This window comes from Pelophylax lessonae, assembly GCF_965119305.1.
Source record: "Pelophylax lessonae genome assembly, chromosome: 4".
NCBI lineage: Eukaryota > Metazoa > Chordata > Amphibia > Anura > Ranidae > Pelophylax > Pelophylax lessonae.
In genome coordinates, this window is record NC_138771.1 from 397,408,208 (window position 1) to 397,423,871 (window position 15,664).

Below are 15,664 nucleotides of genomic sequence, written 5' to 3' on the forward strand. Positions count from 1 at the left end.
GCTCCATATCTTCTTGACCGATGGGACGTCCCAAAGCAGTGTCAAAATGAGGGGTGGGAATAACACAGCAAGAAAAAAAAAAAAAAACATACTTCCGAAAGGCTAAACATAGCCAACCATGTAAAACAAGAGCTCCACCAGGAACAACTGGAGCCCATCTGACAAAAATAACAAATACACCCTCAACAGCGGCCTTCAAAACCTTGTGGCCAAAAGAAGCATCTGCAGATGCCAACACATCCACCTTCTAAAATGTTGCGAAAGTGTGCACAGACGACCATGTGGGTGCTTTGCATACCTGCATTACTGACGCCTAATGACGGAAGGTTCAGGAGGCACTAAGCGCCCTCGTAGAATGCGCCTTAACAGGGAAAGGAGGATCCTGACCCTTAATGGAATAGGCCTGCACCGCCGTCCACTAGGTATGGGTGAATGGGGGGTGGTCCGCCGAGGGACCCAGATATTGAGGGGAAGCGTAAAGTGGGAAGGGAGGGCACTCGGGGGTCTGACCAACCCAGGGAGGGGCCCACGTCCACTCCGAGGGCCCACTACTTACCGCACCATGGGACCAGGTGGGCAACACTCCAGACAGACGACCCACCATCTTGGCATGGATGTGCTGTGGGCTAGAGGTACACTGAGACTCAGGTCTTGACTAGGATCGTGACCAGGGCTATTTGTCCTTGCGAGACGTTTAACTCGCTGGCCAACCCCCTGTCCAGTGGGGCTACGTCGCGGCCAACCCAGCGTGGAGTGAAGGTCAGGTCACACTCGCTGGCCAGACTGGGAAGACCATAAGGATTTAGGATATCATGTCTGTCGCCCAGTCCGGCAGTTGATTGTAGTTCTCGCAGGATCAGAAAATAATAAAAAGAAAAAAAAAAAAAACTTTGTTTAAAAAGGAAAAAATAGAATTTTTGTAAGAACTTACCGTAAAAGGAGCAGGCTAGATAGTAAAACTTCATTAAGAAAGCTTTAACTAGACACACCTATAGGGGCTGTACCTCTAGACATTACCCTCAGACACATAGAGCTTACTAAGCAGTAGAGGAAGATAAACAATCCCAAAATAGAGGGGCAGGGGCTGCGTATGTCAGAACTCAGAGAAAATAATTTTTACGGTAAATTCTTACAAAAATACTATTTTCTCTTACGTCCTCTGACAGGCGCAGCCTCTACCAAGTTTCATCACTATCGGGATGTCCCAAAGCAGTGCAGGTGTGAGGGGTGGGAAAAGACGCAACCTTGTGTCAACAAGGCCAGAACCAAAACTCAGCCAACAGGGCAACAGAAGCGCAATCAAAAACAGGAGCTAACCCCAGCACAAAAATTCATATAAAAACTCAGATAAAACATGTCTCTTCAACAAACCGCAGCGCTCAAAACTTTGCAGCCAAACGTCAAACTTGTAGAAGTTTGTAAAAGTGTGCACAGACGACCAGATCGCCGCTTTGCACACCTGAGCCACAGAAGCCTGATGGCAAAAAGGACAAGAGGCACACACGGCTCTAGTAGAATGTGCCCTCACAGGGAAAGAAGGCATCTGACCTTTGAGTGAATAGGCCTGAACAATAGTCTGTCTGATCCATTTAGAAATGGTTGCAGCGGACGCAGCCGAACCCTTCCAAGATCCCTCATGAAGCATCCAATGAATGCAAGTTAAATTCTATGGGATACTAAAGCTGGATACACACTATACAATTTTCTTTAGGACTTTTTCCTTTAGACTTACCAAAACCATATAATATGAGGTCAGACCTAAACACTTTCAATTTGTATGCAATCAGGCAGGCCCTTGCACTACATAGTTTAAGGTAAATCTAATGCCCCGTACACACGTGCAGATCGTCAGGCCGAACGATCGGCTGTCTTTTGTCCCCGGGCTGTCGTGTCTGTTGAAAAGTGCAAAAGACTGCACAAGAATTTTGTCCGCCGACTACAGCCGACTGCAGAAGTGATGTCATGTGATGGTTAACTTTCCGTGTGTTTTTTCTTTTCTGAGCATGCCCAGTCTTGCAAATCTGCTGTCTGTCGGCCGAATTCTGTATTGACTGGCGAACAATCGGCCGCTTTGGTGTCGGCATACAAAAATTTTAATGCTTGCACGACAGATTCTTTTCGGCCGAAAGTGCGCTGTCGGCTGTCGGAAGCATCATACTAACAAGCTGAAAATCGGCCGATGGTTCGGCGGCCGAACATTTTCGGCCGACAATCTGCACGTGTGTACGGGCCTTAAAGGAAATCTACCAACAAAAGTTGTATAGTGTGTATCCAGCTTTAGGCTTCGCACAAAGCGAAGGCAAAACAACATCTTCATTGAGGTGGAAAGCAGACACCACCTTAGGGAGAAAAGACTGGTTGGGTCGCAGAACAACCTTATCCCTATGAACGACCAGATAAGGCGAACGGCAGGATAGAGCCGCCAATTCAGACACTCTGCGAGCAGAGGTGATAGCCACCAGAAAAGCAACTTTCTGGGATAACACAGGCAGAGATAGTTCTCTGATATTTTCAAAGGGAGGTCGTTGCAAAACGGACAAAATCATATTTAAATCCCACGGAGGCAAAGGAGCCAGATGACGCACCCCTTGAATAAAGGTGCAAATCAGGGAATTAGTTGCCAAGGGACACTGGAGGAAAATGGCCAAGGCTGACACCTGACCTGTAATTTTGCCCAACGCCAACATTGCTCCACACCTTTCTGCAAGAAAGCTAGGACCCTCGCCACTGAAAAGGAGAGAGGATGCAACCTTTGTGACTCACACCAGGCCATGTATGCCTTCCAGGTACGATGATAAATCTTCCTGAGAAGAGGTAGCCTGAGAGGCAGGAATAACAGCATCCGAGAGACCTCCCGTCTCTCAAAACCAGGCCTTCAACCGCCATGCCATTAAAACCAGAGACCGTAAAGCAGGGTGGAAGCTCAGCCCTTGAGACAGCAGATCTTCTCCCAGAGGTAGCCGCCAGGGAGTCTCGATGACCATCTTCACGAGATCTGTGTACCAAGATCGACGAGGCCAGTCTGGGGCCACCAGAATCACTTGCACCTGTTCCAACGCCAACCTGCAGAGGAACCCAGACAATAGTTGAATCGGGGGACCATTCCCGCTGATTCAAGGACTGACGACTCAGAAAGACCGCCTGTCAGTTCTCCACTCCCAGAATATGAACAGCAGAGATAGCTGGAAGGTGCGACTCGGCCCAAGTCAGAATCTCGGCCACTTCCTTGGCCGCCCGCCCCTTGATGATTGATGTAAGCAACAGCCGTGTCAATGTCAGACTGCACCTGAACCGGGAGACCGTGCAGCCGAGACGTCCAAGGAGCAGCAGAGTTTGATCGTCATGAACTCCAGGTCATTGAGCAGAAAGGAAGATCGGCCAACACGGTTAGGTGATAACCCGCTCTCAACAGGAATTTGTCCAGATACCCGAGGATCGCAATCCCCCGGACAAACCTTGGTGAAGCCTCAGGGTACCCGGGCATCGGGAACAGGTGTGAATAAAAGACCCCGAAACCTTTCCTGCCGAAGAATTGTCACCACCACTCCCTGCGCAAGGGGAGCCCGCACCGCCTCCCTGGGAGCCCATAAACGATCCCGGAAATAAACAGATACATGGTGGGTAGAACCTGTCTGCCAGGCGAGACTGAAATACGGTCATGAACCCCGAACAAATTAGTTTGTGAACCCGTGAGTCCTGAACCAGAAGCGCTCAGGGTTCTGGAAGGCAAGGCAGACTGTCCCCCACCCCCAAAGAAGGTGAGGGTGTGCCATCATGCAGAGGATGAACCGTCCCCCGAACCGGCCTGGCTATGCTTGGACTCATCCGACCAAGCCGCCTTGCCCTCGCCGGAGGCTCTGAACGGTTTACCCTTTTAATGCGCCCCACAGGCACGAAAAAGCCCCCCCGGTGAGCCTTGAAGGAAGGACACTGCCGCGCACGGGGTGTTTTACCCATTGCGGATTGGGGAAGGAGGGTACTCTTACCCCCTGTGAGACCCTTGACAATCTCATCCAAGGAGTCCCAAAAAAAGCATTCCCCCAAATAAGGGATATCAGACACTGACTTTTTAGAGGTATGTTTTGCCGACCAGCTCTTCAGCCACACCATGCGGTGGAGTGCAATCCCCATCGCAGACAATCTTGCTACCAGGGGAGCCTCGTCCAGGGCTGCGTCACGCAGGTATACCATGGCCTGGGCCATTTGGTCTGCGAGCTCAATGAGATTTGGGGGAACCGACTCAGCCACCAAGATGCGCCTAAGCCCCTTAATCCATTCCGTAACCATCTGAGACACCAGCACAGAAGCGAACACCGGCTTGAGGAGTGAGCCCTTTACCAAGTAACATGTGGCTGGAAAGGGACTCCACGCGCCTGTCCATCAGGTCTTTAAACACCGGGGAGTCCTCCACAGGCACCACCGTGGATTTAGTCTACCTGGAAACCGTGTGGTCCACCTTAGGTGACACCGTCCAGCGATTGGTAGCACCACCAGCATGTGCTTAACCCGTCGCCACTGTTCGTTCACGGTATAATGAAACTCCTCGGGGCAAGAGAAAACCTGACCCGACTTCTAGGCTTTGCGGGAGCCGAAGACAACCCGCTTACCTGACTGGGTGGGCTCATCACCAATGTGCAAAGCCTCCCTAACGGAGCGAACAAGTGCTTCAACCAAAGCGCATTCCCGCGCTGCAGCGGAGGAGGACTTATCCTCCTCACCTTCTGAGTGTGCGGACAGGAATCCCTCAGGGAGGGCAGTGTCCGTGGCAACCATATCAGGCTCAGAATCAGAAGACAGAGGGCATTAGATCAGCTTTGGATGCCAAAGTTTCAATGGCTGCAGATAAAGAAGCTAGGGAAGGTGATCCGGATGTCCTGGATGCACAAACAAGATCAGTGGAGAAATTGTCACACTGGGACTCCATTTTGGCAGAAATACAAAGAAAGGCATTGCTGGCCCTTTAACCACAAAAACAAAATTTACGTCCTTTTTTTACCACAAATAGAGCATTCTTTTGGTGGTATTTGATCACCTGTGTGATTTTTACTTTTTGCGCTATAAACAAAAAAAGAGCATTTATTTTGAAAAAATAACAATATTTTTAACATTTTTTTATATGAAATTACTCCCAAAAAATATGTAAAAATCAAATTTTTTTTAAATTTTTGGCCAATTTGTTTTCTGCTACCTATGTTTGGTAAAAAAAAAAAAAAATCATAATAAGCATATTTTGATTGGTTTGCACAAAAGTTATTGCGTTTACTAACTAAGCGAAAGATTTCTGTCATTTTTGGTATTTTTTTTTTTAATGAGTAATGGCGGCGATCTGCGTTTTTTTTTTTGCGGGACTGCGACATTGCGGCAGACAGATCGGACCCTTGACTGACATTGACACTTTTGGGGGTACCAGTGACATTACTGTAGTAATCAGTGCTATATATATGCACTGTTACTGTAAAAATGACACTGGCAGGGAAGGGGTTAATTTTATTGGAGAGGGAGGGGTTAATGTATGCCTGGTGCTTACTAACGTGTGGGGGGGGGGGAGGTGACTGAGTAAGCCAGGGACAGATCGGATGTTCAGCTATGCTGAACACTCCGATCTGTCACTCCCTGTCACTTAGGATCTCCAAACTAGATTCCCCGACGATCGGGGAAGAGCGGCGGCGATCGCCGTCGCTCCTCCCCTGGCCCGACTCCCGCTGTGAATGAAAACAGCGGGAGCGCCGCCTACAGGGGAGGAGTCCAGCGACATAGGTCTACGTCGCTGGACGATAACGAGCCACTGTGCCGCAGTAGAGGCACAGTGGCCGGAGGTAAAGTGGTTAAATCAGTGTTTGCGGTCTGCACCATGATCCCGCGGAGACCCCTTTAATGTAATCAGATAACTGATAAAGCAAATGCGTGTAAGGAAAAATGCCCAAAAGACCATTAAATCCCCATACAGTGCCTGAAAGAGAGAAGACAATCTGCTCTCCACGCTTCTTCTGTAGCAAGTGAAAGATTTCTGGAGGAAATGACCAAAATCACTACAGGCCAAAAGCTCCCTGAGCTACACAAACATGGTGCCAATAGAAAGTATAGGGGAAACACAGGGAAAATGGCTGCTGCCCTCACAATGCTGCTGTCCACATCCAAGATGGTGCTGAAAACTACGCCAAAATCACATGCACAAAAAATGGCTGCTGCCCTCAAACTGATGCAGCCAGGCTTGCCCTCACCCAAAATGGCGGCCGAAAACGGCACCAACAATCAGGAGCCCAGAAACCCTGGCCACCGCAGGAATCCACTACCAGAAGCCCCCCAGGACAAGGTAGGAGCCCATACACCCCCCCCCCCATGCAGTGGACGCCGAGTGCCTCCATAAGGAGCAGAGAGGCAGGATCCGTCAAGAACACAAGAACGGCCAGGGGGGACCTCACAGAGACCGCAGCTCTGACATCCCCAGGAGTGGGCCCACATCACACCCCCCCAGAGGACTGTCCCACAGGGGGTGGCATTGCTCACCATACCATGGACCACAGGCACAGCTCCGATTCAGCTCGCCTCCCACCCTGAGTGAGGGTGCTGTCAACCACGAGGGGAAGCTGCAACACAGAGCGTTCCAGGTGGATGCGTTCCAGCGAAGAGTTTCTCCGCAGGTTCGTCCCCATCTATTGGGGCACCGTCGTGGCTAGGCCTGGGCAGACCACAACCTGCGCAAGCTCGTATGCCAGGCTGGGGTACCATACAGCCCGGCTGTCGCTTATAGTTCTCCAGGAGGATCCCCCTGACTAGCTAGCGATAGTGAGTGAAGAAAATAAAATAAACATTTTTCAAAGGAAAAACAAAAAACTGAGACCGGAATCCCAGCAGAGTATCCTAGGTCCTACTCCTGAGCTAGGCAGCAAGAAACTGATTAGTAAGCTCTATGTGTCTGAGGGTAATGTCTAGAGGGACAGCCCCTAAAGGTGTGTCTATTTAAAGTTTTTTTAACTAAGTTTCACTGCCTAGCCTGCTCCTGCAGAGGGCGCCGCTACCCAATAGTGTTGAACTTTGGAAGAGGCTGCGTCTGTCAGAGGACGTAAGAGAAAATGCTAGGACCAGAGATCCCAGCAAGGAACTAGGTTCTTACTCCTGACTAGGCAGAAAAAAACTGAAGTCCTATAGCAGGAAGTGGGAGTATACCCCCTGGGACTGCCCTATAGGTGTAGTCAAATTTTTTCCCGCCTAGTGGCCTACTCCTATGGAGAGCCGCATAAACCCCTCTGTCAGGAAGATATGGAGCGGTGTCCCTCAATGAACGAATGAGAAATTACTTATTTACAAAATTTACTGACAGAAACTAAGAAAAACTTTAGAAAAAAAAGAAATTTCGGTCTTTATTTTTTTAGCAGAAAATAAAAAAACCCATTTACCCTGCCCCAGTGCCCTGCCCCCCCCAGTAAGCTCAAAATAGGAAATAGCCCCCAACACTGTCTGGCTGTCAGGTCCTATGCTAGCTTTGGCCTGTGGGCCCTGCTGGCCATGGCCTGTGGGCCCTGCTGGCCATGGCCTCTGGGTCCTGCTGGCCATGGCCTCTGGGTCCTGCTGGCCATGGCCTCTGGGTCCTGCTGGCCATGGCCTCTGGGTCCTGCTGGCCTCTGGGTCCTGCTGGGAGCTGGCCTCTGGGTCCTGCTGGGAGCTGGCCTCTGGGTCCTGCTGGGAGCTGGCCTCTGGGTCCTGCTGGGAGCTGGCCATGGCCTGTGGGTCCTGCTGGGAGCTGGCCATGGCCTGTGGGTCCTGCTGGGAGCTGGCCATGGCCTGTGGGTCCTGCTGGGAGCTGGCCATGGCCTGTGGGTCCTGCTGGGAGCTGGCCATGGCCTGTGGGTCCTGCTGGGAGCTGGCCATGGCCTGTGGGTCCTGCTGGGAGCTGGCCATGGCCTGTGGGAACCTGCTGGGAGCTGGCCATGGCCTGTGGGAACCTGCTGGGAGCTGGCCATGGCCTGTGGGTCCTGCTGGGGGAAACTACAGGCCAGCAGGACCCATAGGCCATCGCCAGTTTCCAGCAGAACCTACAGGCCAGTGGCCAGCAGGACCCACAGTCCATGGCTAGCTCCCAGCAGAACTTACAGATCAGCAGCCAGCGAGACCCACAGGCCATGGCTAGCTCCCAGAAAAGCTTACAGGCAAATGGCCTGCAGAACCAACAGCGATAGGCACTGGTGAGGCTGCATTGATGGGCACTGATGAGGCTGAGCTAATAGGCACTGATCAGGCTGCATTGATAGGCACTGATGAGGCTGCATTGATCCTTAGATCTCAGGGGTTCAAGCTGGGACTTCAAGTCCATTATTTTTGGAAGTATGAACTTCCTAAAAGTGAAGGACTGCAAGTTTGAGCATGAACCCCTCAGAGCGTGACACCCCCTCCTAACTAGTGAAGGACTACAAGTCCCAACACGAGCCTCTGAAATCTAAGAATGTGACCCCCCCCCCAAAAGTGAAGGACCCAGCATGAACCCCTCGGAGCTGAGGACATGATAGCCCCCCAACTAGTGAAGGGCAATAAGTCCCAGCATGAACCCCTGAGATTTAGGAATGTTACCCCTTAGGTCTCACAGGTTCATGCTGGGACTTGTAGTCATTCACTAGTTGGGGGGGGGGGGGGGCAGATCTTCAGCTCTGAGGGGTTCAGACAGGCACTGCTTGCACTTTAGTTCCTGAGGCCATGGTTTTAAATATTTGTTTTTCTGTCTTTTTGTGCACTACAAATAAAATATGTGCATAGGAATTAGTTCATATTTTTTGAACAGTGTCCATGGGACAGTGAACTGGCCCCCTGTTTAACCACTTAAGCCCCGGAAGATTTTACCCCCTTCCTGACCGGGCCTATTTTGCGATTCAGCACTGCGTGATTTTAACAGACAATTGCATGGTCGTGCGATGCTGTACCCAAATGAAATTGACGTCCTTTTTTTCCCACATACAGAGCTTTCTTTTGGTGGTATTTGATCACCTGTGCGATTTTTTGATCAAGCGCTATAAACAAAAAAAGAGCGACAATTTTGCAAAAACAACAATATTTTTCACATTTTTTTTTTATATAAAATTTCCAAAAAAAATGTAAAAATCAAAATTTGTTAACATTTTAGGCCAATTTGTTTTCTGCTACATATGTTTGGTAAAAAAAAAAAAAATCGCAAAAAGTGTATTTTGATTGGTTTGCGCAAAAGTTATTGCGTTTACTAAGGGAAAGATTTTTGTCATTTTTATTGTTTTTGTTTTTTTTTTTTTAACGAGTAATGGCGGCGATCTGCGATTTTTTTTGCGGGACTGACATTGCGGCGGACAGATCGGACTCTTGACTGACATTTTTTACACTTTTGGGGTTACCAGTGACATTACTACAGTAATCAGTGCTATACATATACACTGTTACTGTAAAAAAAAAACACTGGCAGGGAAGGGGTTAACTTTGAGAAGGAGGGGTGTGTCCCTAGGGGCGTGCTTCAAACTGTGATTGGATGTGGCTGTGTGCGTAACAGCAGAGATCAACGGTCCTACATAGCAGGACCGTATGATCTGTGCTGTTACACAGGGGAGAATGACAGGCGGCTTTGTTTACATTAGCCGCCTGCCTTTCTCCCGGTGTAACCGACGATTGCGAGTGAGCGGCGGACATTGGGTCGGGTCAGACCTACGTCACTTTGCCTGTGAGGGGCTGACTGCCGACGTAAATCGTTGTTAGGCAGTCGGCAAGTGGTTAAAAAGTTTGAGGACCCATGATGTAGTGTAAGGGCCTGCATTATTGCATACAAATTGAAAGTGTTTCGATTTGACCTCATGTTATATGGTTTTGGTAAATCTAAGGGAAAAATCTAAAGAAAATTGTATGGTGTGTATCCAGCTTTAAGCTGGCCATACATGATCAATTTTCTTGTACAATTTTCCTTTACTTTAAACTATGTAGTGCAAGGGACTGCCTAATTGAATACAATTGAAATTTGTTTAGTTTTGACCTCATATTTTATGGCTCTTGGTAAATCTAAAAGAAAATTGTACAAGAAAATTGAACATGTATATAGACAGCCCTACTCCTTCACTTTATCTATGGAGGGAGCCAAGGTTGTAACCCAGGCTGGACTTTAACCACTTCCATACCGAGTCATAGTAATATGACGTCGGCATAGTGGTTGTACGGATCCGGGCGGGCGTCATATGACGTCTGCCCGCTCTAGCTGCTACTGCACGCCCCCGGGGGTGAGGCTCGTCCCTCGGACATAGCCCATCCCTGATCAAGGTAAACAGCCAATAGAAATTGGCTGTTTACCATGTGATCGGCTGTGTCAATCACAGCCGATCACATGAGCGGCTCCAGCACGAGCCGCTCGTTCTCTCTGCAATGCGCGCCCCCGGGGGCGCGCAGAGCAGCGATCGGGGATGAGGCTCGTCCCTCGGACAGAGTCGATCCCCGATCTAGGTAAAGAGCCAATGAAATTGGCTCTTTACCACGTGACCGGCTGTGTCCAATCACAGCCGGTCACAAATGTCAACAGAGAACACGGTAACTAGCTGTCACCGTGTTCTCCTCCTCACACACTGATCCTGTGTGAGGAAGAGAGTGTGGTAACAGCTAGTTACCAAGTACAGTGCACCCCAAACACACTGATTGCCCCCCCCCCAAATAAAGAGCACCTGTCACTAGCCCATCAAAGTACCCGAGTACCTGTCACCAGCCCATCAGGTACTCTGATGACAGGTACTCGGGTACTCTGATGGGCTGGTGACAGGTATTCGGGTACTCTGATGGGCTGGTGACAGGTATTCGGGTACTCTGATGACAGGTACTCAGGTACTCTGATGACAGGTACTCAGGTACTCTGATGACAGGTACTCGGGTACTCTGATGACAGGTACTCGGGTACTCTGATGACAGGTACTCGGGTACTCTGATGACAGGTACTCGGGTACTTTGAGTACCTGTCAACGGAGTACCCGTCACCTACCCATCAGAGTACCCGAGTACCTGTCACCTACCCATCAGAGTACCCGAGTACCTTCCACCTGCTCATCAGAGTACCTGACGCCTGAAGTACCCAAGTACTTGCCGCCTGCTCATCAGTACCCATCACTACTCATTAGTACCTATCACGTATCAGTACTGATCATCAGTACCCATCAGTACAGTACAACTCATCAGTCCCCATCACCTGCCTGTCACCTGCCCATCAGAGTACCCGAGTACCTGTCACCTGCCTATCGGAGTACCCGAGTACCTGCCATCTGCTCATCAGTACCAGAGTACCTGTCACCTGCCCAACAAAGTACCCGAGTACCTGTCACCCTTCATAGCCACCATGTCCAAGTCCAAAAAGGTTTATATACGTCCTCCGTTTAAACCTAAATACTGGTGTTATGGCAGCAGATAGCTGCCATAACCCTGGTATTTTTTTAAACGGTGGACGGTTGGCTTTCCGATAAGGGTGGTCCCAGCGGCGGATTCGCCATGGGATCACCCTTCCGGGATGGCGGAAGAGGTGCCCCCCCCCTCCCGCCGCGTCCGGTCCTTTTCCCCGCTTACTGGACCCGCCGGCAGCGGGGAAAACGATCCGGTCCCGGATCCTCACAGACAGGATGTCGAGTGAGGGCAAGCTTGCCCTCACTTGACTCTATGGTCTTGGAGGACCGGAGCTATGGAAAATGTTGTTGCCTAGCAACCGGTTTAAAGGTCCTTTTTTTTTTTTTTCATTTTATATAATAATTTTTTTTTTTCTATCTTTTAGTGTACTTGTGAGATCTGAGGACTTTTTGACCCCAGATCTCACAAAAAAGAGGTCCTGTTGTGCCTTTTTCTATTACAAGTAATGTTTACATTTCTTGTAATAGAAATAAAAATGATCCATTTTTTTTTTTTGTTAAACGGTGTAAAAATAAAAAATAATAAATAAAATAAATAGTAAAAAAAAAAATTAAAGCGCCCTGTCCCCGTTAGCTCGCGCACAGAAGCGACGCATACGGAAACCCCGCCCACATATGTAAACTGTGTTCAAACCACACATGTGAGGTATCGCCGCAATCATTAGAGCAAGGGGAATAATTTGAGCCCTAGACCTCCTCTGTAACTCAAAGATGGCAACCTGTAGAAATTTTTAAATTGTCGCCTATGGGGATTTTTAAGTACCAAAGTTTGGCAATTTTGAAACATGACATGTTGGGTATCTATTTACTCGGCGTAACATTATCTTTCACATTATGGAAAAAAATTGGGCTAACTTTACTGGTTTCTTATTTTTTAATTAAAAAAAGTGATTTTTTTCCAAAAAAAATTGAGTTTGGAAGACCGCTGCGCAAATACGGTGTGATAAAAAATATTGCAATAATCTCCATTTTAATCTCTAGGGTCTCTGCTAAAAAAAAAATATATAATGTTTGGGGGTTCTAAGCAGTTTTCTAGCAAAACAACTGATTTTAGCTTGTAAACACCAAATGTCAAAAATAGGCCTAGGCAAGTGGCTAGGATGCATGATGATGCTCCTTGGATGTTGGGCCCCTCTATATGGCTAGGCTGTGAAAAAGTCTCACACATGTGGTATTGCCATACTCAGGAGGAGTGGCAGAATGTATTTTGGGGTGTCATTTTTGCTGTGTACATGCTATGTGTTAGTGGCAGAATGTATTTTGGGGTGTCATTTTTGCTGTGTACATGCTATGTGTTAGGAATATCCTATAAATTGACAAATTTGTGTAAAAAAAAAAAAAGTTTTTATTTTTTTCCCACATTTTCCAAAAACTTGTGGCAAAAAATGACATGTTCAAAGGACCCATAATGCCTCATAGAATATACGTTGGGAGTGTTTGCTTTCCAAAATGGGGTCATTTTGTGGACTTTTCCATTGTATTGGTGCTCTAGGGCCTTGAAAAGTGTGATAGGTAGTAAGAAAGTTTTATGTGTATTTCTGCTCCTAAAATGCCTTATGGTGCTACTTGGACGTGGAGTCTCTTTTTGTGGCCAGGCTGTGTAAAAGTCTCACACATGTGGTATCACCATACTCAGGAGTAGCAGAATGAATTTTGGGGTGTCATTTTTGCTGTGTACATGCTATGTGTTCGAAATAGCTTATAAATTGACAACGTTTTGGGAAAGAAAAAAAGAAAAAAAATTTTTTTCTTCATTTTCCCAAGAATTGTGGGAAAAAATTATAACTTCAAAAAACTCACCATGCCTCTTACTAAATACCTTGGACTGTCTACTTTACAAAAAGGGGTCATTTGGGGGTTATTTGTACTGTCCTGACATTTCAGGGCCTCAAGAAAGGAGATAGGCCATCAGTACATCTGTTGTGATTAATTTTCAGTAATTGGTACCATAGCTTCTAGACTCAATAACTTTCACACAGACTAAATAATATACACTAATTTGGGTTAATTTTACCAGAGATATGTAGCAGTATAAATTTTGGCCCAAATGTATGAAGAAAAATTAATTTTTTGCAAAATTGTATAATAGAAACTAAAAAAAAGTGGTTTTTTTTCAAAATTTTTGCTCTTTTTTTGCTTATATCACGAAGAAAAAAAAACCCAGTTGTGATCAAATACCACCAAAAGAAAGCTCTATTTGTGTGAAAAAAATGATAAAAATCTTGTTTGGTTACAGTGTAGCATGACTGTGCAATTGTCATTTGTCATTCAAAGTGTGAGAGTGCTGAAAGCTGAAAATTGGTCTGGGAAGGAAGGGGGTCTAACTGCTCTGTATGGAAGTGGTTAAACATGTCTGAATTTGCTGATCTATATTACACAGGGGGATAGAGAGATTAGTAGTTTACAGAAGAAATAGAAGACTAAAAAAAAACAAAAAAAAACAAAGAGCTATCACATATATGGACCGGTAAGCAACAATATATTTAATTTTTTTTAAATTTAGGTGTACTAAGGCTTGGGCTTAGGATTGTACTTGGGAAAACTCTACTTTTTATTGGCCATTTAATCTGCTAAAATCATTCACCCCTAGACGTACAAATAGCACTTACCGTATCCTTTAGTAAATACATCCCTGGCAGATTTTCCTAAATCAGCGTAAGAGGGAGGTATGGCCATTGTCTAGAAAGAGAGAAATAAGAAAAATGTATTCTTGATCATAAGAATTTAAGCCTAGGTTATGAAGAGTAATATACTAGAAAGTCCACACAAACCTAATGCAGATGGAGAGTTTTTTCATTCCTGCCAAATCCTTTACAATATATCAACTCAAACAGGAAAGGTAAGTTATCCTTATAACCCCCAGATAGGGGTTAGGTACTCAGGTGCAGAGCTGTAAGATTTAGCAAGTTTAAACACTTGACTATTTTGACTCCCAGACATCCCATATGCAAAAAGGAAAAATATTATGTACATATGTCTGCCAGAGGGTGTGTAATGTCACAGCTCCTCTGGATTCCCCTCCCCCCTTCTCTTTTTTGGTCAGTGACACAAATTGGAAGTCCTTACTGCTGCATAGAACAGTGCTAACGTTGGTGTGACCAGTACTGGGACCTTAGACCATCATGATGTACCCCAGTGGGTGTGTCTATGACAGACTGGACTTACAGTGGCATTCCGTGTCATTCAACTTGGCAGAGATCTAGAACTGGACAAAACAGTAGAATGTCTGCAGGGCACAGCACTGGAATGAAATATATACTGTATGGGTATATATCCTCGCGCCTCTGGAGAGACCCAAGTTAATGTAACCGTAAGTTTTAAATTAATAATAAATAAATAAATGGTGTCAAGTGATAAAAAACGTTGTTGAGCAGCTGCTATAGTTTAAAAAGTATAAAGATAGTTGCCCCCCCTAGGGGTTAATATAGCGCTTGCTATTAGACTAACAAAGGGTGAGCAATTTCTTGTTCACACACCTGAGTGATAAGTAATATAGTGAGGGAATATTGCTATTCCCTGAAGGTGATAGCAGATATATTTAAGTGCAAAGTGCTAAATAAATCAGAATAACTTAGTAGATGAGTATACAATCAAGGTGATAACAAATATAGTGCAAAAACTATAAATATAAAAATATTAGATGCAAAGGTGATCAAAAAGTCTGTGCAGTGATAGTCAAGTCCCAAAAAAGGTGATCTTGTGCAAAAATGTCCTAATAGGATATCTCCAATGTTCAAATTGCTGGTGAAAACGGCAAAACTTCTATCATAAGGGGAGTATCACAAGGCAGTGTGGAGCAGCATTGGGCTAGTGGGCGGGGCTTGTGTGTGATCCCAGAGCAGTGCTGCAGCGGGCCGTGTACAGGGCAGCACCTGAGGACAGCTGCATGACTATAGCAAAGGATCGGTTTCCATTATAGGAGTTAAGGATCACAGTGAACCAGCAGTTACCTGAGGCTTTGTCAAGCCACAAGCTTAGAAGGTCTTGTTGTCATATGGCATTCAGGATCCACCAAATCCGGTGAGTTTGCACCCCTTATGATAGAAGTTTTGCCGTTTTCACCAGCAATTTGAACATTGGAGATATCCTATTAGGACATTTTTGCACAAGATCACCTTTTTTTGGACTTGACCATCACTGCACAGACTTTTTGATCACCTTTGCTTTTAATATTTTTATATTAATAGTTTTTGCACTATATTTATTTGTTATCACCTTGATTGTATACTCATCTACTAAGTTATTCTGATTATTTATTTAGCACTTTGCACTTTAATATATCTGCT

General features: G+C 46.5%; 1 protein-coding gene across 1 annotated transcript in view; it reads right to left on the minus strand.

Annotated features, from left to right (window-relative positions):
- The window catches only part of LOC309552348 (non-selective voltage-gated ion channel VDAC1), a 714,079-nt gene that overhangs the window by 405,970 nt on the left and 292,445 nt on the right, over window positions 1-15,664 (minus strand). Inside the window, exon 2 of the mRNA XM_082253265.1 lies at window positions 13,988-14,057. Coding sequence (XP_082109391.1) covers window positions 13,988-14,054 — 67 coding nt within the window. The 5' untranslated portion in view covers window positions 14,055-14,057. The remainder of the gene's footprint in view (window positions 1-13,987; window positions 14,058-15,664) is intronic.